Source organism: Coturnix japonica, chromosome 26 (assembly GCF_001577835.2).
Source record: "Coturnix japonica isolate 7356 chromosome 26, Coturnix japonica 2.1, whole genome shotgun sequence".
Classification (NCBI taxonomy): domain Eukaryota; kingdom Metazoa; phylum Chordata; class Aves; order Galliformes; family Phasianidae; genus Coturnix; species Coturnix japonica.
The window spans coordinates 4,881,321-4,902,188 of record NC_029541.1 but is presented as its reverse complement, the minus strand read 5'-3'; the positions used below and the strand labels follow the sequence as shown (position 1 = coordinate 4,902,188).

At 55.1% G+C, this 20,868-nt stretch overlaps 1 protein-coding gene across 7 annotated transcripts in view; it reads right to left on the bottom strand.

Moving 5' to 3' along the window:
• The window catches only part of LOC107324889 (plasma membrane calcium-transporting ATPase 4), a 34,894-nt gene that overhangs the window by 12,493 nt on the left and 1,533 nt on the right, over positions 1-20,868 (bottom strand). For 5 of the 7 annotated variants that reach the window (XM_015885301.2, XM_032449248.1, XM_015885298.1 and 2 more), the window contains exons 2-15: positions 11,498-11,927; positions 9,258-9,455; positions 7,842-8,099; positions 7,111-7,236; positions 6,682-6,807; positions 5,185-5,220; positions 3,551-3,712; positions 3,228-3,442; positions 2,898-3,140; positions 2,532-2,773; positions 1,968-2,202; positions 842-1,021; positions 635-722; positions 384-490 (exon numbers count right to left, since the gene is read on the bottom strand). In XM_015885301.2, coding sequence (XP_015740787.1) covers positions 384-490; positions 635-722; positions 842-1,021; positions 1,968-2,202; positions 2,532-2,773; positions 2,898-3,140; positions 3,228-3,442; positions 3,551-3,712; positions 5,185-5,220; positions 6,682-6,807; positions 7,111-7,236; positions 7,842-8,099; positions 9,258-9,455; positions 11,498-11,693 — 2,412 coding nt within the window. In that variant the 5' untranslated portion in view covers positions 11,694-11,927. Of the gene's footprint in view, positions 1-383; positions 491-634; positions 723-841; positions 1,022-1,967; positions 2,203-2,531; positions 2,774-2,897; positions 3,141-3,227; positions 3,443-3,550; positions 3,713-5,184; positions 5,221-6,681; positions 6,808-7,110; positions 7,237-7,841; positions 8,100-9,257; positions 9,456-11,497; positions 11,928-20,868 lie in introns of those variants that run through there. The other 2 variants (XM_015885300.1, XM_032449247.1) reach the window with 2 other exon arrangements.

Here is a 20,868-nt window from a genome sequence, read left to right as displayed (position 1 = left end):
TTTGGATGGGAACCCCTAAATTTTGCAGAGCACGAGCTTCAGAGAAAAGCTGGGCAGCACAGCACAAGGTTACTGTTTGACTGCTGCTCTGGGAGGATGCAAGCAAAGCAGTGGGTCAGAAAAACCCACCCCTAACCCAGGCTATTGGAGGACTGTTTTCCAATCACTTGCTAGCAGTCCTAGAAGATTCCTGAGAATTCACACCAAGCACTGAACAGGTTTATTTCTCCATTTTAAGCCCTTAAGGAAGACTTGGAAAAAGAGTTCCACTGCTCCAGAGAGAATTTAACAATCATGTAGGTCCTCAGTTCCTCTGCCTGAAAAGCAAAGGCCACTCCCCACAGCCAGGGAGCACCTGCTGGCAAACCCACTCCCTTCTGTACCATAGCAAATCCAACATCAGCTTTCTTCAGAGCGGGACCATCATTGGTTCCATCTCCGGTGACAGCCACCACCTGCCGCTGGTCACCAACAGTGCTGTCAATAATGCCTGCAATGGGGAGCAAGGAGCGCAGCAAACGTTAGCTTTGAGGGCACGCTCTAGCAGAGATCACACTGCAAGAAGCAGCTGGGCAGAGCAGCCCGGGGCACTTGGGGGAAAGGTGGCAAGCACCAGGAGCAGGCACGCACCCACCTTTGACTAGCGTGTGCTTATCTGTTGGGGATGAGCGGGCCAGCACACGCAGCTTGGGCCAGACCTTGTCCAGCTGTTCCTGTTCCACCTGCAGGACAGGGTGGGTGTGAGGAGGCACAGGGACTTCCAAACGCCTCCTGCCTCACCGGAGTGTGACCACCAAAGCAGCCAGCCACCCCACTGCAGAGCCCTTTGCTGCTCTCCCACCTCGCCCTTCTCATTGCGGATGAGCCGGTTGAACTCCTTCCCCTCCAGGCATAGGAAGTCCTCTCCAGGCAGCAGGATGCCACACTTGGTGGCAATGGCACGGGCAGTGTTGATGTTGTCCCCAGTCACCATGCGGACAGTGATGCCTGCACGCTGGCACTTCAGGATGGCATCTGGCACCTGGGGATGTGGACAGGCAAGGGGTGGGCAGAGCACTTAGGCCACAGTCTCAGTGGTGCCACAAGCCATTTACATCTACCCACGGCTCAGGTGGGGGACAACATGCTGAACCAACACACCCCACCCAGAGCCAGCTCAACTCTTTTATCCCCAAGGGATGGAGAAGCCCCAAGAGATCAGAGCACCCCTTGCAGCCCTGTTCAGAGCAGACCCCTCAAGGGAACAGAACCTCATTGCCTTCTCCCCATCACAAGGCACAGCCAGGCAGCTCACACAAATGGGGGCATTCCTCCTGCCCCAACCCCACGCTGCTCTGGCAACATGTTGCTGCACTAATGGGTTTACCTGTTATGGAGCAGTGGGGGAAGAGGATATTGGTGAGAAATTTGCAAATTGAATCACAACCTCCAGAGTCAGTGCAGACAGGACATCTGTAATGCAATTCCCAGACCCAGATACTTCAATATCTAATAAGGAAAAATGCAAGCAAGGCTGGAGCATAGGGGCAAACTCCAAAATGCAAATAAAGAGGCAGGTAGCAGGGGGCTTATTGCATTAGGTCAGCCACCTGGCCTGGCACCCCATGATGAGGCTGCATGAAAGAACGAGCTGGTCAGTCCTGCCCTATCCAGCATCCTCATCACACCCGCCTGGTGCCTCCCTATATCTGACAACTGCACACAGAACCAGCTGGGCTTGTGCAAAGAGCCCTAGAGCAGCAAGTGAGGGGAATCTGAGTGGAAGCAGGCTGCCACCTGGTCCCTCTGCCTGTGCAGGAAAGGGCAATGCCAGCACATGGTAGTGTGAGGCACTCTGGGGACAGATGCACAGGAGATGCTCATGCTTTTGTAAGGGGCTCATATTCTTAAACATCATGAAGAGAGGCTCCTGGACCAGGAGCACAGCTGGGTGATGGGCTGTCAGAGCCACATGGGGGCCACAGTACCTCTGGCCGCACAGGGTCCTCTATCCCCACCACAGCAATGCACGTCAGGTCAGACAGGATCTCATTCTCACTGTCCCAGTCAGGCTCAGTGTCAGCAGGGAAGTCACGGAAGGCCAGGCAGATGGTCCGCAGCCCATGGCAAGCCATAGGCTCAATCACCTTCTTCACCATCTCATCTCGATCCTTCACTTTGAACATCCGGGGGTCACCATTCTTGTCCAGAATCTTGGTGCACCTACCACAGGACAGGACAGGAGAGTAAGGGAGACTGCTTGTGGCTGTTCAGCAGTCCCCTCCTTCCACCACCCAGTTTCCCCCATCTGTAAAATGAGTACCTCTCACCCAGTACCCCTATAGCCTTACTAGAGACACCCTAAAAAGAGCTAACACTTTGCACAGCAGCACTTCCTGATGCTCACACTTTCTTTCCCCCCTCCTCAAGCACTGGGTCCCCTTCACCCTGCAATCCCCCAGAACAGCTCAACACCGCTCTGAGAGCTCAAAGTCCATGGGGCAGGTGGGTTGGGGAGAGGACTCAGCGTGGAGGGGGGGGACGACAGTTACTTGCGGAGGATGATCTCAGAGGCTCCCTTGCTGTACATGCGGAAGCTGTTGTCACTGTTCTTGAGTACTGTGCTCATGGACTTGCGCACAGAGTTGAAGGTATAGACTTTGTACAGCTTCTCCTCTGGCACCTCATTCCGCACAGCCTGATAATCCTGCTTCAGGTCCAGCACAAAGCCCAGCAAGGCACACTCTGTCTTGTTCCCCACTTGCCGGGGTAGCCCCCCTTCCTTCTCTGGTGGCTGGAGGAAAAAGGGAAAGGAAAAGAAATGTCAAACCTGGGCACTGCAGAACACAGTGGGATGGAAGCAGTAGCGATGGCCAACAGTGGGAACGTAAGGCTGTGGTTCTCAAGAGCCAACTCACCAGGATCTTGGATGTGTAGGCAGAGTTGATGGCAACACCATTGACAATGAGGTCCAGGACCTTGGGCAAGATGGCTTCAGGGTCAGGAATCTGGCGATAGTGGGTGTCCCCCACGTAGGCCTGCACCACAGTCATTCGGTTCATTGTGAGCGTGCCGGTCTTGTCTGAGCAGATGGCAGTGGCATTACCCATGGTCTCACAAGCATCCAAGTGCCTCACAAGGTTGTTGTCCTTCATCATTTTCTGCAGCATGACCAGGAAGGTTAAAGCCAAAAGCCTGAACATTCCCATCACACTTCTCCACACCCACCATGCCCCTACTGGTCTCACCTTCACTGAGTAGGCCAGGGAGATGGTGACTGCCAGTGGGAGCCCTTCAGGCACAGCCACTACCAGCACGGTGACACCGATGATGAAGAACTTGACAAAGTACTGGATGTAGATGGGGGTGCATTCTGCCAGCCAGGGCCGACGCTGTACCCCAAAGGTGTCGATGACAAAGTACAGCACCAAGATGATCACCGTGATGGCTGACATAATCAACCCTGGGAGAGGATGCCAAGCAGCAAGTGAGGGGACACAGGGATGGCAAGCAGGGATCAGCCCCCTCCCACTGTCCCACCTCCAGTGAGACACCCGGGGTGATGGCTCACCTGCCTTCCCAATCTGGACTGCAAGGCGCGTCAGCTTCCCTTGGAGCACAGACTTCTCCTTCTTGGGCACCTTCACTTTCTTCTTCTCCTTCTCCTCATTTTCCACCCCTTCCTGGCTCTTCAAGGGTTGGATCTCTAAGGCCACACCATCCTGAGTTTTAGCTACAGCCCCAGGGCAAAATAAGACACCACGTGTGAGTAGGAGAGAGACCAGGGAGATCTGCAGGACACCACTGAGAAATACGGTGGTGGGAAAGAGAGAAAACCCAGAGCACAAACCATCCTCCATGACACACATATCCGAGCACATGGAAATCTCTTGTCCTGGGGCCCTGTTGCCTCTCTATGGGGCAGTCTTTACATCTACCCCATGCCCCAGCCCCATGCAGGAAGGGTCCTGGGGCTGACGCTGGCTATGGGTCACAGAAGTGCTGCCAGAGATCCCTAACCTGGCTGCCGGGCACAGGCAGGACATCTCCAACCTCTCCCCAGCTGCTTCACACCCTGCAGCACAAGAAAAGCATGCTGGGTTTGCCCCAAAGCAGCTCCAGTGCACCAGCAGACCCCACCCCAGCTACAACACAGTGGGTCAAGCTTGTAGAGGACTTCTCTCTGCTCTGTACCCCTCTTCTGCGGTTTAATGCCCTTTTTAAAGCCCTTCTGGAGGCTCAGCAGGAATCCATTACATATAAGAGCACTGGAGAGGTGAGATGGAGGAGAACAGTTAAGACATTCCAAAGGAGTTGAAAGAGGAGTGAACCAGCTCCTACAATCCCAGCCCCAAGCTGTCCATTATGTTCTTAGGACCCAAAAAGGCCAGGCTTCCGTAGCCCAGCTCCATGGCCTCCCCTCAGCTAAAAAATCCCAGCTGGGTTGGGCGGCATGGGGTGGGATGGTGGAGCAAAGGCTGAGATCTGCTGGGCTGGGGGAGCAGCAAAACCACCCCACAGCAGCCCCAGGACCCATCCCCTCCTGGCAGCCACTGCTCAATGGTCAGAGACAGCCCCAGGCTGCCCTGACACCTCCACAGTTACAACAACACGGACAAAACAAGCACCCAGACACATCTGGCAGGAAGGAGGGCAAAACTGCTGAGAGGAAAGAAAGAGAGAGGGGGGTGGAGAGAGAGGTGCAGAAATGGGCTTCCTCCACAGCCTGCAAAGAACAGGGTGAGAAACACCGGCGAGGAGACGCTCACGGAGTCGAGGCCATGGGAGGAGAGGGTGCAACCACCACACAGGCCGGGTCTCACAGGAGATTTATCCCAGGAGGATGTGACCTGTGCCTCTTGCCCCACCATGCCAAAATACACACCCTGCAGGAAAGCAGCACAAATGCTTCAGAGCCACTAGGTCATGTCAATAGGGACTTGCTTTGCACCAAGGGATGCTGTGCCAGCAGTCTGAACTGCCAGGAATAGGCTTGTCTTCCCTTCCCAAAGACTGCGCCCCAAGCAGAGGCCATGGGGCATTGATCCCATTGTGCCGGAGCTGTGGGACCATTGCACCCTCTCCCAGGAAAACGAGGCGAGAGTCCCGCCAGAGTAGCAAAGAGCACAGACTCATGAGAAGAAGGAAGGAGGAATGCTTTGTAGTTAGTGTGGTGCTGGTTCAAAGGATGGAGAGGCTGGTTACCTTTGTTGCGATTTTCAGGGGCTCCGGTTTTTTTACCTGTTCAAAGAGAGAAAGGGTGCAGGGCTGAGCACACAGACCAGACAGAGGGATAGGAAGGGTCAGCCCTCCTCCAAGGGGCTACACATACTGCTCCAGCAGCACCTCTGCTGTGGGCTCACTGTCATCAGGCACTGAATGCGGGACCCCAGACAGCTCACCTCACCTGCCAGAGGCAATCCTGCACCCCAGCACAGCAAGGACCTGGAGCTCCACAGCACCCTGACCTCATTGCTTCAGACATCCCCAGCTGCAAAGCATCCGCTATAAACCCCACCAGAGCTCTGCAGGGTACCAGGGCATCTCAGACCTCTGAGGAGAAGCCACAAGCAGAGCCTGATCTCTGCACAGCATGAGATCATCCACACTCATCTCCCCCAATAATGGGCAGCACTACACAGCACAGATCACCCCAAGTCTGCAGCAGGCAAGGTCCCCATTTTGGGGTTCCCTAATGGGCCTCCATCATATGAAAAGTGCAGGGCTGCTGTTATCTAAACAAGCAGCATACAATGAAGGGGTTTATAGACCAGAGACCTGGTTTCTCCCTCCCCCCCTTCCCCTCAGCAGCACAACAAGAGGTGAGTCAGGGCAGCATTCTCCTAAGTTTTAGTCCCAAATTGACAGCTGCAAGGTCCCAGCACTGAACACATAGCTAGGTTTGCATTGGGATCAAGTGACAGAGCATGAGGACAAGGAAAATAACCACCAAGCACCACACCTGGACCTCAAGCACTCTGCTGTTAGCTCCAACAGCTTTCTCTCTCCGTGATCCCATCTCCAAGCTGGGCTATGCCCTAGATGCTCCAGCCCAGATCACATCAACAAGAGCTTGGGATCCTCTGGGATAAAGAAGCACTGTGATGAAGCAGCAAGAGGGCAGAGCTGAAGCTGGAAAGAGTTCACATCCCAGCACAATTGGAGACATCTCAGCTGGTCCCTCTCCTCTTCCTCACCCACGAGGCACAGATCCCTCCTCACCCTCTTCTCATTTCCTGTGCTTTCACCTCTCAGTCCAGGCAACTCAGAGATGCCAACAGAAATTTTCAGCCAAGTCCTGATGGCACAGCATGGGCTGATGGCATCTTGCAGGCAGTCAGAACTCACCCTCCAACCACAGGGTGGGCGATGAGCTCCCTACAAAGCGTCACACAGCATCACCCCCAGTCCCATTCCCCTCACACCCAGCCTCCAACACCAGACTACAGCTGGATGGACAAGAGAGATGGAGCTATGACTGAAAAGAGCCAGGGAGCTGAGATCTAAGTACACAAAAGACTTTCCTCTTGCAGCACATCCTACATTGGACCGAGAGCTCACCATACCTGTCTGTGTCACACGCACTAACGCACAATCACATCCCATTGCTGTGGACGGAGCTTGTCACACACTGGCAGGTGCTTCCCAGGGAAGGGAGAATGGCAACAGGTGGGAAGAAGCAGACTTCAGAAATCCCCTTACCTTTCTTCACCTTCTTTTCCTCATCTCCTTCTCCTGCACCCAACAGAGTGAAGATGATTCCAGTCTGGGAATTGATTCCCACTGCAGTAACCACCATCCGCCCAGAGCCCTCCATCACATGGGTACCTGGCAAAGCAGGAAGGCATGATGAGAAAGGGCGCAGTACAGAGCTCCCACTATCCCCAAAAACCCATGTCAGCTAAGGCTCCCTCCCTAGGTCATCTGCAGATACCACAGCAGCCCTTGTGACAAGGGGACGAGGCAAAGGCCCCGCTGCCATCCCCGTATTTCTCATAATACAAAGCTGCTCTAGGGCTGGGAGCCACAATTCAGCAGCAAAAAGATGGCCAGTACCCCATCCCAATCAATTCAGTAATTCTAAATGCCATGTTGACAGCTTTGGGACTTCAAATGGAGGAGCAGCCTCACCTGACAGCAGCATGGGGTCTTTTTCAAGTGATTTTCTGACTTGGTCAGACTCTCCCGTCAGTGAGCTCTCATCTATTTTCAGGTCATTGCCTTGGATCAGGATGCCATCTGCTGGCAAGAGGTCACCTGGGAGAGGAGCAGAGAGAATGGTTGGTCCCAATCCAGACAGCTGCAGCATCCCTGTCAGCTGTACCCAAGGGAGAATTCTGTGTTAGAAAAAGGGCTCAAGAAACTTGTCCCAGTTTAAAGAAGTAAAGCCTAGGGATTAAACACTGATCTCCAGTAGCTCACTGATGCATAAAGGCACTAGTTTTGAGGCCTTTCACTCCATCTGGCAGTGCATCCCTATGTTTGCTTTTAATGAATCAATATCCCTTATTCCCAAAGTCTCAATGCATCCAAATCATTGCACAAATGTACAACTGCAGGGGCAGCAGAAAGCTCCAGGTAAAAATCAGCACCACGCAAGAAAACCCTTGTTCCTGATGGGAGCTGCAGGCAATGAGTGCTGGGTGAGCAAGGAGCAGGGCCTGGCTTCGGCCAAGGGCTGCATCAGAACACCCCTTGCTAGGGAAATGATCTCCAACAAGGACACAGTCGGTGCTGGAGCAGCCCAAAGCCATGTGCTGACCTCAGTCCCAATCACCCTGCTGGAGCTGCAGAGTTCCATCCCATTGCTCCCAACCTCCACATGCCATGGGGCACAATCAGGCCACCCTTGCCCCACTCACCATACTTGATCTGTGCGATGTCTCCCACCACGATCTCTGCCACAGGGATCTGAATCACCTGCCCTTTGCGGATCACTGTGAACTTCTGCTCTTGCTCGATGCGGCTCTGGAGGCCACGGAACTGCTTTTCTTTGCTCCAGTCGTTGAAGGCGGTCACCAGCACCACAATAATGACTGAAAACAGGATGGCTGCCCCCTCGATCCAGCCAGCCTGCGCCTCGCCCTCATCCTCCACGCCACCTGATGATTGCCCACACACTGCCACCAGAGAGGAGAACACGTTGTACAGAGGGGGAAAAAAGGAACTGTGCTATGGCATGGCTCAGCCACCATGGGGCATCACAGCTGTAAGGAGCACTGCCAGATCTGAGCTGCCAGAGAAGAGCTCTGTAGAGAAGGATCTGGGGTCCATGGGGGCCAAACAGGGTGATCATGAGCCCACAGCATGCTCTGGTGACCAAGAAGGTCAGTGGTACCCTTGCTGACCAACAGCTGACCATGTGCCATCAGTGTGTCTTGATAGCCAATGTGGCCAGCTATATAGATAGATATAGATATATATGTGTGTGTGTGTCACAGACCACGGCCACCCTGGTGAGGGGCTTCACAGCTCAGTGTGGAGAGGCCACAGCTGGAATGCTGTGCCCAGTGCTGTGCTCCCATTTCCAGGCAGACACAAAACTGCTGGAGAGCCCAGCAGAGGGCGACAAATATGATTTTAAAGGGCCTGGAGCATTTCTGGTACAGGAAAGGCTGAGAGCTCCGGAGCTGTTCAGTCTGGAGGAGGAAGGCAGAGGGGGGAACCTCATCACTGTTTATAAGTATCCAGTATGGGAGTCGAGTTGATGCGGATGAACTCTTCAGTAGCGAGCAGCAATAGAAGAAAGGGGAATGGGCAGTAACTGAAGTACATAAAATTCCACATTAACACAAGGAAGAACTAGTTTACTGTCAGAGTGAAGGAGCACTGGAACAGGCTGCCCAGAGAGGTCGTGGAGTCTCCCCTGGAATTATTCAGTATCTGTCTGGATGCCTACCTGTGCGACCTGTTGTAAGGAACCTGCTTCGGCAGGGAGGCTGGCCTGGTTGACCTTTAGAGGTCCCTTCCAGCCCCTGTGACTCTGTGATCTGGGCAGGTGCTCATGAGCATTCAGCCCCATCCCTCTGTGCGCCAAACCACAAAACAACACATGGGTTGGGCCACCAGACCCCTGGTCTCTGTGCATTCATGGGGACCAGCAAGGAGCAGCTCTGAGCAACGCTGCAGTGATGCTGCATCCAGACACCCGTCAGCGCCCATCCCCCTTACATGGATGGGAGGAGAGAAGCCACCATATCAAGAGCAAGTGAAAACAGAACGGCCCAAAGGCACTGCAGCTTACCCCATGGGTCCCCTGATTTTGTCCCACCACTCACGTTCATTGTCGCCACCTGGGGGATGGTAGAACGACAGCCCCAGAGAGATTATGGCTGCTATTTCCAAGATGATCAGGGTGACGTCCTGGAGTGCCTCCCACACTAACTGCAGGAACGTCTTGGCTTTCTTGGGAGGAATGAAGTTCTGGCCGAACACCTGCCTCCTCTTCTCCAGGTCAGTTGGGTTCCCAGACAGACCTGGGGAGGGGAACAAGGCAAGATGTGACCAAACAGCAGCGCAGCCACCACATCCCCTCCAGCTGAGCAGAGTACAGCTCCTGTGCAGCACAGGGAGGGACACCTGGGGCACACACAGAGCCATGCCAGTTGGCACTGGCCGGTTTGTTTACACACTGCATCAAATTAACTGTAAATCTGACAGCAGGAGCAGTGTCCAGAGCCACCTGAACCCTGACAGCTTCTGGGGAGCAGTGCTGAGAGCAGCTCCGGGCCAAGGTGGGAGCAGCCCCATCCCCACACCCACCTCCATGCTCTCCACCTTAAGCACAGGCCAGGGCCGCTGCCAGCTCCCAAAATGCAGCAGGAGAGCAGCTGTAATGCCCAGCCCCTGCTGCACCCCGTGGAGGAAGCAGCAGGAGGAGCTCTGTGCGCCTTCCCACACGCACCCCTTCCCTGTGACTAACCCCGTGTTCCCACCCAGCACTCAGAGCGGGATCTCCCAGCCCCGCGGCTTCACCCAGCCCTGCCCATGTGGTAGGGATGGAAAATCTCGCTAAGAGCCACGCTTGACTCATTGCAGCGTCACAGCTGGAGGCTGTGGGGCCCGGAGGGTGCACACGTGGAACCTCCAAACTTACCTGCAAGAGACTCCTCTAGAGCTGCCCCACATCCTCCTGGGGCAACAGGGCAGACAGAGTCCATCAGCTTTCAGCTTTTTTCCTCTCCCTTTTATTTTATTTTTTTTTAGGAGTCACAGTCCCCCCAAGGAGAAGAGCTGTGTGCAGGACAGCTCCACAAAGCAGGAGGAAAGCGGCAGAGCCATACTCCCCACTAGGAGCCCCCCAAAGCAGACTTCTTGCTGCAGCCTTGGAGTAGGGGCCAGGAGGAAGGAGGCAGCAGCTGCCAGACTCAGGTGTGAATAGAGAGCAGTGCTCTTCCTACAGCCTTAGCTCATAGGAAATCACCTTTCTATCCACACCAAGCTCAGTAGGACAGACAACAAAGATTACCTTCGCACAAGGGGAGGACAGGAGCACACCTAAAGCACAGAATAGAGGGATATGAACACAACCAACAGCCTTGTATGAAGGCAGGGGCTCAGGCCTGTAAGCTGCCTTTGGGATCAAACAGTGCCCGTTCCTTATGCAAGCCCCAAGGCCAAGACAGAGCTCTTTGGGTTCACTTCTCACCCCTCCACCCACTCCCAAAAACATACTCACCTTTTGGCATGGCCAAAACGCATTGTTTTGTGATCTGGACTTGGTATTTCCACTGGGACTCCCCTCCTCCTCTAATGACATCCCGGGATTGTCTGGACCTTCCTGGTCCAGCTCACAGCTGGGAAACACACTAACCCAGCTCACAGCACTGGCAAACCACACAGCCCCATTCCATACCCCCACAGGGCTGCAACCTGCCCACGCCATTCCCACAGCCCTCAGTGCTGCAATTAGGGCATTTCTCCCTTTGTGCCCCTTTCAAAACCATGGAAAAGGCTCAAAGCACAAAGCTGCCCCATGCCACAGCACCACATGGAGGGCCCAAAAACTCTGTCCCACACCATGGGGGGAGGTGATATTCCAGTGACATCCTTCTACCACAACTTCCCAGAAAGCAGCCAGCACAAAATCCACCACTGCACTCTATCCTATGGGGCTCAGAACAACTCAGTCACATTCCCAACTCCTGCAGCTGCTTGAGAAGCCCTAAATCAGTGGGAAGGAAGCACATCTCCCTGTCACCACCAGCACTTTGGGTTGAGATGCTCACATCACAAGAACAACTAAAACCCCATGCAGCCCCACTGTGAATCACTGAGCAAAGCCAGTGCCACATGTGGGGGGGCAGCAGGGCAAGGAGTGGAGCTTCAGCCCCACCAGCCACCCTTCATTCATTGGGATGCAATACGTTGCATCCCAAAAAGCTCATGGCAGATGTGCAGTGCAATGGGACCGTGCCTGAACTCCACCAGCAGCTGGGTGAGCAGCATCACAGTGGCTGCTTGAAAGCCTTTAAAGGCTTGAGCTCCACACATCACATCTGGCCAAGTGGCCACTTACCCTCAACCGGCGACGTCTTCAGCCTCTTGCAGACAGTCTGCACGCTGCCATAGGAGTCGCTGATCCGGGCGACTGCCTCAGCGCTCCGCAGTTCCATGAGATTCCTGAGCTCCACCATGGAGCAACCAAAGTCCCCCTCATGGTTGCCTTCAGCAACTGAGTTCCCAGGGTGATGGTCAGCCACGTTGTTTGTCATCTCACCGAGGACACAGCCAGAAAGGTTTGCTTTTGAAGGGAGATGGGGGTGGCCCCACAGATGTCCCTGTCTGTTGGGGTGAGCTGGGTGCAGTGGTACCTCTAACCAAGCCCAAGTCCTCTGGAGGAAGGTGTAAACAGGATGTGCATGTTACCGCGGAGGCAACCTTAGCAACGGCCGTCGTGCATCTCCTGCTGGAGGAGGAGGGCTCCCTGGATACCACAGCAACTGGAGCTGCAGAAAAGGACAGCAAAATTAGGAGATGGCCATGGGGAGGGCTGTAAAGAAACACATACCACAGGGACAGCAGATGGAAATAGGAGGAGGTGGGGTTTGGGGATACACACCAGCCCTGCTTGATCTCCTGGCCCTGCATAACACTGGGATTTGGCTTTGTTTGAGCAAAACCGTGTGTTGAATGGAGCTGGGGGCAGGAAGGGCAGCCAGGTGGTTCTCCGCTCAGCCCACAGCTGGGCAGCCCAGAACACGCTCCCATTGAGTTGGGTTTAAAAATACATCTCAGCAGTGGAAAGCAGCTGTTTCCTCCCTACACCGTGGTCCCTGGGCAGGAGTGCCTGGTCATAGCAGGTACAGAAAGCATCCTCAGGTGTCTGACAGGTGGGGACTCACAGCACCAAGCTGGTTTCTGATTGCTAGTAAGATCTGTCAGGAAACAACAGAAATTCACACATCTCTCCAGCACAGAAGCTTATGCATTAAGGACATCTCTCAAAGTGCCAAAACGCTGCTGGACAGACGATGGCTCAGTCCCACAGCATCCCCTCCCCTGGCATCAGGAGCAGGAAAAAGCAACACTGGTGGCAGCCTGGGAGATGGAGCAGGATAGCAGCACAGCAAGGGCTAGGGGAAAGAACGGCCTTCTCCCCCAGGAAGGTAACCTCTAGTTCTGCTCCCCTGCTCAGCTCCAGCACATGGTTTCAGCACAAGGGATGCTAACCCTAACCCCAACCTTGCAGGAGAGGCTCTGCAGAAGGACAATAAAGCCTCTTCTTAAAGAGAATAAAAGAGGTACGGTCACTGAGCACCCAGAGGCTCAGAGTATGCAGCCAAAGCCCAGCAGAAGAACACTCAATGCAAGCACATGGATGTGCCCAGCCCTTAGCAAACCCATCAGGCAGGCACTGGAACAGCCCTGTACATCTCAGCATCATCCTTACACCAAACCAATGGCACAGCAGTTTGACACTCCCCCAGGGCAGCAGGACCTGCACAAAGCAGCTCCCTCCTTCTAACCCACAGCCTAGCCCCCTCCTTCTGCCCTGGCAACCGCAGAGCTAGCAGCAAGCACCAACCAACCTGCAATGCCACATCACAGGAGGGTCCCATGCAAAGGCATGGCTGTGGTGCCACCGCTGCTGTACAGATGCTGTGGCTCTGCCCCCTGCACCCACATAGCAGGGCAAGATCTGAAGCATCAGCACCCCATGGCTGAAAGGGTAAAGCTAATTCATGCCACCGTGCTCAGCTCATAATTACCCCCTGAAGGAGCCCATGGCTGTTCAGTCCTGGCAGCGGCACTGGCCCCACAGACTCACTCGGACAATCAGAAATAAAGGAGGACCTGGCCAGGACTAGGGATTACCCAAAAGCCAACACCCTAACACAGCCCTCAGGGCTGCCCATCCCTCTGTAATGAGTTTCCAGAGCCTCCAGGCAGTTGAGATGAAGGAGTGTTGTCCAAGGGTCTCCTCTGCCGGAGGACAAGGCACTGGGTGCCTGCACCCTACAGAGCAAGAGAACACAGTTGTGATGGGAGAACACAACTGGGGAGCCCAGACCAGCAGCATCGTGTCATCTCCCGAGCAGTGTCCCCAGACCAGACGCTGATGGCAGGAAGGACACCCAGGAACGGAGCCGAGGGAGCGAGCATGCAGGCGGCAGGGAAGAGGCAGCCGTGGAGCCGATGCAGTGCTGCAGACAAACCTGCCCAGAATAATAAGCGGCTGCACTACACCTCCATCCTGGCCGGGAGAGCGGCTGCATGCCAGCACAGCCTCAGTACACAGCAATGGCACCAGGCAGAAAGTAACCACTGGCACAAGGGCAGGAGCCCATCTGCTGTCAGATGTGAGGAAAGGAAAGCACGCAGCAAGGAGAGGGACATGGCTGCAGAAGGCAGACTCTACCCACGGGGCACCGGAGCCGGGAGCAGACCACAACCACACAGCCTCTCCATAGCACAAGCAGTGCAAGCGCCCAGAGCTCACCACTTCTTCCCCAAGGATGCAAAGCCAAGCTGCAACAAAAACTGGGTGCATGGCACCAGCTTGACAATTCCCACCGGACACCTTTATGCCAAGGCAACAGAGCTCTGCCTACGAGACTGGCAGCACTACAGCCCATGTAACACAGCCTGCAGCTGCTGCTCGTACATCAGGGACGCAGACCTGTGTGGAGATCCCCATTCCTGTGCTGCTGAATGCCACCGCATGCTCCTGGGACAGCAACAGCAGTGCTTCCCATGTCCTGCACTCTGATTTAAGGCAAACCCTCCTCACCTCTGTTAGGCATGCTTGCAGAGAGCAGAGGGACAGCAAACACAAAGTCAGTCCAGCTGCACCCAGGAGCCAAACCAGCCTGAAACAGCTGTTCCTTTACCCATGACAGATGGGGAAAATCAGCACTCCTGCATTATGCAGGAGAAAGCCAAGGTGAGGAGAACAAGCCTCAGTTGGGGCAGGCAGGATGCAGCCCCCTGAGCAGACATCGGCCCCACTCATGGAGCTCCTCACCCCCACCCTCCCCACCCCTGACCCCCACGGCTGCCCTGTCCCATCCTTGCTGAGGGGCATCCCCTCCCCAGTTCCAGCAACAGGGGCTAGAAATACTGCTCCTGAAGGTTGTAATGGAAAAGTCAATGTAAAGCTGTGGCTGAGATACTGCTTACATTGCCAAACCAGGGAGAAAAAAGGAAAGGAAAAAAAAAAATTGAAAAAGCATCCAAGGAGAGAGCACAATGCTCCCCTGTTGCAGAATAACACTCCCCCCAGCACAGACCCCCACAGAGCCACATCCACTGTGATGAGAGGGGAGGGGGGGACAGTTCCCTGGTCTGCAGCTCCTCAGCAGGGAGAGAATGCTGCAGGTGGGAGCTCCACATCCCACGTGGTCCCCAATCCCCCCCCACACCCTGAATCCAGCAAGGGAGCCCCAGGCCCCTCCCTGCACACTCACCAAATTGCAATGTGCAGATGGCAGCAGCTCTGCTTCTGGTTCCCAGCAACACCCATGGGCCACCTGCCCCTTGCTGTGCTTAACCCCTCCTGTGCTGAGATGCCCAGTCAGCCCCAAGGCATGCATGGTAGCCTGCTGCCCTCTCACATCTGGAGCAGCCCAGGATGAGCCATCACCAACCACTGCATCCCTGCCAGCACACTCAAAAATCTACAGTTGGGGAGACAGAAGATGAGCAGCAACCAGAGGGACACACACTGTATGACCACAGCACCAGCAGGGGCAGCAGCAGCACCCCATGCCCACAGCACCACACCACTGCACATCTTCCTCTTCCTTCCCCCACCACGTGAACCAAGATACAAGGAGGACCAGTGCAGATGAAGGGCAACTTGCCTTGCACATCACTCCACAGGGAGCCGGCAGCTGCCAGCAGCCCACTAATTAACACCACTGCTGCTCACTTCATGCCCATACTGCCTCTTGTTAACTAAGGTAGGAAAACTTTTTTTCCCCACATGCCCGAGGTAGCAATTAGCCCTTACAAAAAAGAGCAGCAGACACACCACAGCAGCACACACCACACTCAGATACTGCCACACAGTTCCTCAAAATCCACCATGCCCAGAGCAGGGCTCCTGCATGGTGCATCCGTGTAGCACAGCGGGACCAGGAGCCCTGCACTGGGGGCTCAGGAATGCACGTATGCCACAGGGTTTTCCTGCAGCTGCAGGACACAGAGGAGAGGAATTTCAGGGGGGTGGAAAAAAGAAAACAGAGGGAGTCTCCAGGCGAGCTGTCAAGGGGAATGTTTCCATCTAAGGCCTTGGTATTTCTCTCTCGGCGCCTGCACTAAATCACCCGAGCTCCTCTCATTATTCTTTTGTGCTTTACAAGGTAACATGGGCAGCAGGGTTGGTGGAGGAACACAGGAATTCACACAAAGCAGCCCCTCCTGCACCAGCAGCACCACCATGGGGCACTATCTCCCTCAGCACTGGGTGCTAGAACCCCTGGGTTCTGCAGCCCCACGGGCACAGGGACAGGGCAGGACAGCCTTTGTCCTCCGCTTCTCCATCCCACTCAGCACTAGGAAACAGGTTCCTCCTGCCCCAGCACTTCATGTGGCAATATGGCACCAGCAAGCCACCTGTTGGGCAACCCTTCACTCCTGTGGCTTTCTGCCCATTCAGATCCATCTGTTGGGCAGTTCCCTTGTGGTGAGAGGCAGACAGTTCTGACACAGCTGAGGTTTGGGCTCTAACTGCTCAGAAAGCAGAGCTCCCCACATTGCATTTCCTGAGTGCTCCCCACAGTGCAGCAGTATCCCAGGGCAGCACTGCTCCCCTGCACTACACACCGCTGGGGGAACCGAGGCAGCCCCAGCATCGCCCTACACAGGGAGCAGGCTAACAGCTCCACTTAAAATGAAACGAGAGCAGCAGGCAGGCACCGACCTGCAGAGCATGAGGGCATCTCATGGGCAAAACAACACCCAGAGAAGGAGAGCGATCAGCTGGGGCCACATGGGCACAGCCATGGTATTTTTAGCAGTATTACACAGGGACAGGGGATTCCTACCCTTCACATCCCTGGGGGTTTAAAATAGGCCCCAGCACTTCCTCCTGTGAGCAGAGGGATAAGCAGCGGTGCTGTGAGCGCCATGCCCTCCCCCAGCACCCACAAGTGGGCACACAGCAGGGGTCCTGCAGCATCTCACACCAGTGAGACCAAATCCCCATCCCACCGGAGCAATGCTGCAGCACTGACCCGTGCCAGCACGATGCAATGCTTCTGCCTATACCATCAGCAAAAAGAGAAAGCACAAACAAGAAATAAAACAGACACATTAAATAAAAAAATCCTTCTTGATGACAGCAGGAGAAACTGAGGCAGGGGACAAAGCTCTTGGTGGACACCATGGGATGAGCAGCGCATCCCCCAGATTATGGGGTGCAACCCAGCACAGGGGACCTCCAGCACTGGGAGCACTGAGAGATATCTGCGCTCTGAGCCCCTCTCCCCATCCCAAAGGGTTATAAAGCAAAGCCGTCAGTAAGGAGCAAGAGGAAAAACACACCGCTCCCCAGCTGCTTACCGCTTCCCTTCCCAACATGCCCCGCTCCTGGGAAAGTGTAGGCTGTTTTCCATATATAACTGCAAACTGTTCCATGCAGTAAGAAGTCTAATTAAAGGGAATGAGGGAGAGAAGGAGAGATGCAGAAGACCAAAAGGCAATATTTATATGAGGGAAGAAAGGCTGCAGCCCAGGCAGCAAATTAGACCCTTTGCAGTACGAAGCTCTGCGTTATCATCGAGAGATCACAGCAAGACAGAGTGGCAGCTTTGCGGAAGAGGCAAATCAGAGCCTGGAAAGCATGTACCAATAGGTGAGAACCAGATAGGCCATGGGAGGGGCAGGGAAGGAACAGCCCACCCCAGCTCGGGATAACACACAACGCCACTGGGCTGCGCATTGGGGTCCCCACATCCTGTGGAGGGAGAAGAGCTACTGAAGCAAAACCACAGCAAAGAATGGTAAACTGATGTCCGGGGCAATCCCTCCTCCTGCACCCTCCACCCAGATGTGGGCTGAGCAGGGAAGACACCCACATGTCTGTGCCACAAATCCCCCCGGCAAGCTGTGCCCCTGTGAGCTCAAATCCAGCAACCAAACACGGCTCTGTGACCGCAGTCACACAAGGTGACAGCCAGGCACAGACCACTCTGTGCCCACCAGACCACAGCCAGCACCCACCCCCCACAGACATCCATAGCAGTGGGCTCCAGCCTGGGAAGAGCAGTGAGAGGGCAGAAGATTGCTGCAGCAGCAGGCACAGAGCAGCCTGAAACAAAGCAGGCAGCTCTGTGAGCTTGGCACCGGGGTGTACAAGGCATCCTTGTCCTCCCCACTGCCTCTCTGCATGCAGACAGGCTCCAGCCAGCCTTCTTGGCAGGAGGGTGTCAGGGGATGCTGCAGGGCTGAGGAACAGCGAGGCCACTCCATGCAGGCAGCTGCATCCAGGGAAGCAGGAGGAAGGGAGGATCCCTCAGCATCCTTTCCAAAAGGAAAAGGGTCATCCCCTGAAGCAAGCACCAGACAGAGTGGGGAGCGCCACAAGCCCTGAGCAGCACAGCACACGTTCCCCCTGCACTGCTGCAGCACCATCTGCAGCATCTCATGTGGATGTGATGCATTTCACGTCCAACTGCAGGAGTGAGAGGAACCCCCAGCTGCTGCCCTGCAGAGCAATGGGCAGATGCTGCAGGGAAGAGAAACAAGGGGATGCCGCCCACCTGCACCTCCAACCTGATGCATGCAGATGCCTGGATGAGGTGACACCTGGGGGCACAGAGCATCCCAAACACATGGGAACCGGCAGTGGGATGAGGAAGGATTCCTCATGGGCTGCACAGTCCAGTGCTCTCCGACAAGGCAATGCTGCTGGAGTGCAGTCAGCTGCTTCAGCCCCTTTGCTTTTGGCTGGTCCCATTGGGATCAGCGTTACAAGCAACTTGTCATTTTGGAAATAACAACATCTCACCCCTCCTCCCACAAATAAAACTCAAAAGATACCATTTAGCCAAGCTGAGTCCTGACACCTAAAAATAGCTGGCACCATCACCCTGCAGAGCACAGCCAGGCAGCTTCATAGCTTGCAGCACAGCCTGGGACGCAGCAGCTTTGGGTCACGGAGACAGTCCATGCAATGTGGGGGGCAGCAGCAGCCCTGCAGTGCTGACATGGAGACACATCTTCACAAAGACACCCAGGACAGAGCACACAAACCACCAGGTGTTCAGGAACAGAACCATCCCCACGCCTGTCTTCATATCCCACTGCCCACAGTGGTGACAGCCTGAGCAATGGCATGAGCACCAGAGCAGCTTTCCCACCATCAGCTGAAAGCATCAGCGAGCTGCAGCCCGAGATCTGCTCGGAACAAATGAAGCACTCTGACAACCCAGGGTAATTCCTGAGCAGCTTTCAAGGAGGTGGGAAGAGGGAGATCAGGAGCAGGAGCGGCACTTGGCCGGCAGGAGGGCTTGGACAGGACACGGGCATTTCAGAAGGAGCAAACAGAAAGCCATGCACAAGCCCTGGGTGCAGAGCCAGTATAAGGGAAGGGATAGCCAAGCTCAGGATCCCTAACGACCATCACAAGGAATCGCGCTGAAAAATCAGACACCTTCTACCAGAAATCTGAGCCTGGAGCAGCAAATCTGACCAGCAAATCCAGCGTTCAAAGAGCAAAGGTCACAGGGAGCCCCAGCCAGACCCCCCAGCGGGGCTGAGCCATCCCACTGCTTCCCCCGGCCCCACCGGCTTATTTTTAGCCCAGAGAGAGCTGGAGCTTTGCTGCTGGTTCCCAGTCAGAACAAGTCTGAATGGATCATCTCAGCTTCCAGCCAACCTCAGCACAGATCAGCACCGAGCCTTCCTCTGCCTATGGAGAAGATGCTGGGGTCAGGACCCACAGCACACAGCTCCTGTGTATTCCCAGCTCTGGGTGCTGCGCTGACCTTTCTGCATTCAAGGAGACAGAAGCAGACTGGGAGGTGGCAGATCTGCATGGACAGGAGAGGGACAGCGCTGTGCCATGAGCAGGAGGGAGCAGGCAAGGATCCCTCCTCCCTGCCGGACAAACTCTTCCGGGTAGGGCTTCCGCCCACTGCTTTCCACATCCCAATCACTTCAGTAGGTGGGAATACACACGCTTGGGACATTAAAAATAATACAGGGACAGAGATTTTCACACAACCCGTGGATGCCAGAGCTCCGCTGGTTCCCAGCCCACTGCCGACTCATCCCTGCCACGGAAGGAAAAGTTTCTCCGTCAGCACAAACCACTGCCAAACCTCCACACCCCGCACGCCACTCCAGGGTCCCCGCGTCCTTCTGCATGTGCCACAGGGATGCTCGTGCCCCACAACCCACACCTCCTGCAAGCAAAGCTCAGCAGCTCCCCAGGGCAGGACGCCGCACAGTGTCTCACTGAGCTCATTGAGCGTCAGGGAGTCCCGTCCTGGTGAGTGACACAGGTGGGTAGCACACCAGCAGTGTGCCACGCACTCTACAAGTGCCAAGCATTTCCTTTTTTTTTTCCCCCTCCCCTTCCCTCCCCCTTTTCCAACTAACAAATATAGAAGTAGGGTCTATAAGACCATGGAAACTCTATTACTCTTCTGCATTAAAGCCAAAAGCAACTCATTAAAACATCAAAGTAGGATGTCTCATCAGCTCAGGAAGCTCCAGCAGGAGGTGGCAGGGATGCAGCTCCCACACAGCCCCACACTGGGCATGAGGAGCCAGGAGCCCCAGGCCGGGGCTGCAACCCCTCCTTACTGCAGGAGCTCTGCACACACTGACCCTGCAAGCAGGGATGCAGAGAGGTGCTCCATCCTACTTAAGCCCGAAGCTCAGAGCTTCTTATACCAGGAGTATCCCCATCACCACAGGACTGATGCCCACTGGCTCAGTGAGAGGAAAGAGGGATGGGCTCCCTCTCCTTGCTCACCCAGTCCCATTTATTTCCCTTTCCATGCACCAATTCTCCACCTGTACAACAGAAGAGACACCGCTGCCTCCACCACCTCAACCAGCCATCAGGCAGCAGCATCCCATGCTCATGTCACATCCCTGGGATCCAATCCCAGAAGCCTCCAAAAAGGCAGAGGAATTTGGGAGACAGCATCACCTCCATGCACTGCAGCAGCCACCCCTATGGATACGCATCCATCGCTCCAGCCATGCTGAGCAGCACAGCTTCCAGATGGCTCAGAGAGCAGCACTGATTTGCAGAACACAGCTGGGAGGGATCCAGGCTGGGGGGAGCAGCCAGCAGCAGCAGCGTCTGCAGCACAGGGCAGCAGATCCCTGCGGGCTGCTCACAGCACTGCAGCAACAGGCGGTGGAAATGTTGTGAGCAAACTGTGCTCACGGCACAGCAAGGGGAAATAAATTTTATGCATATGTATA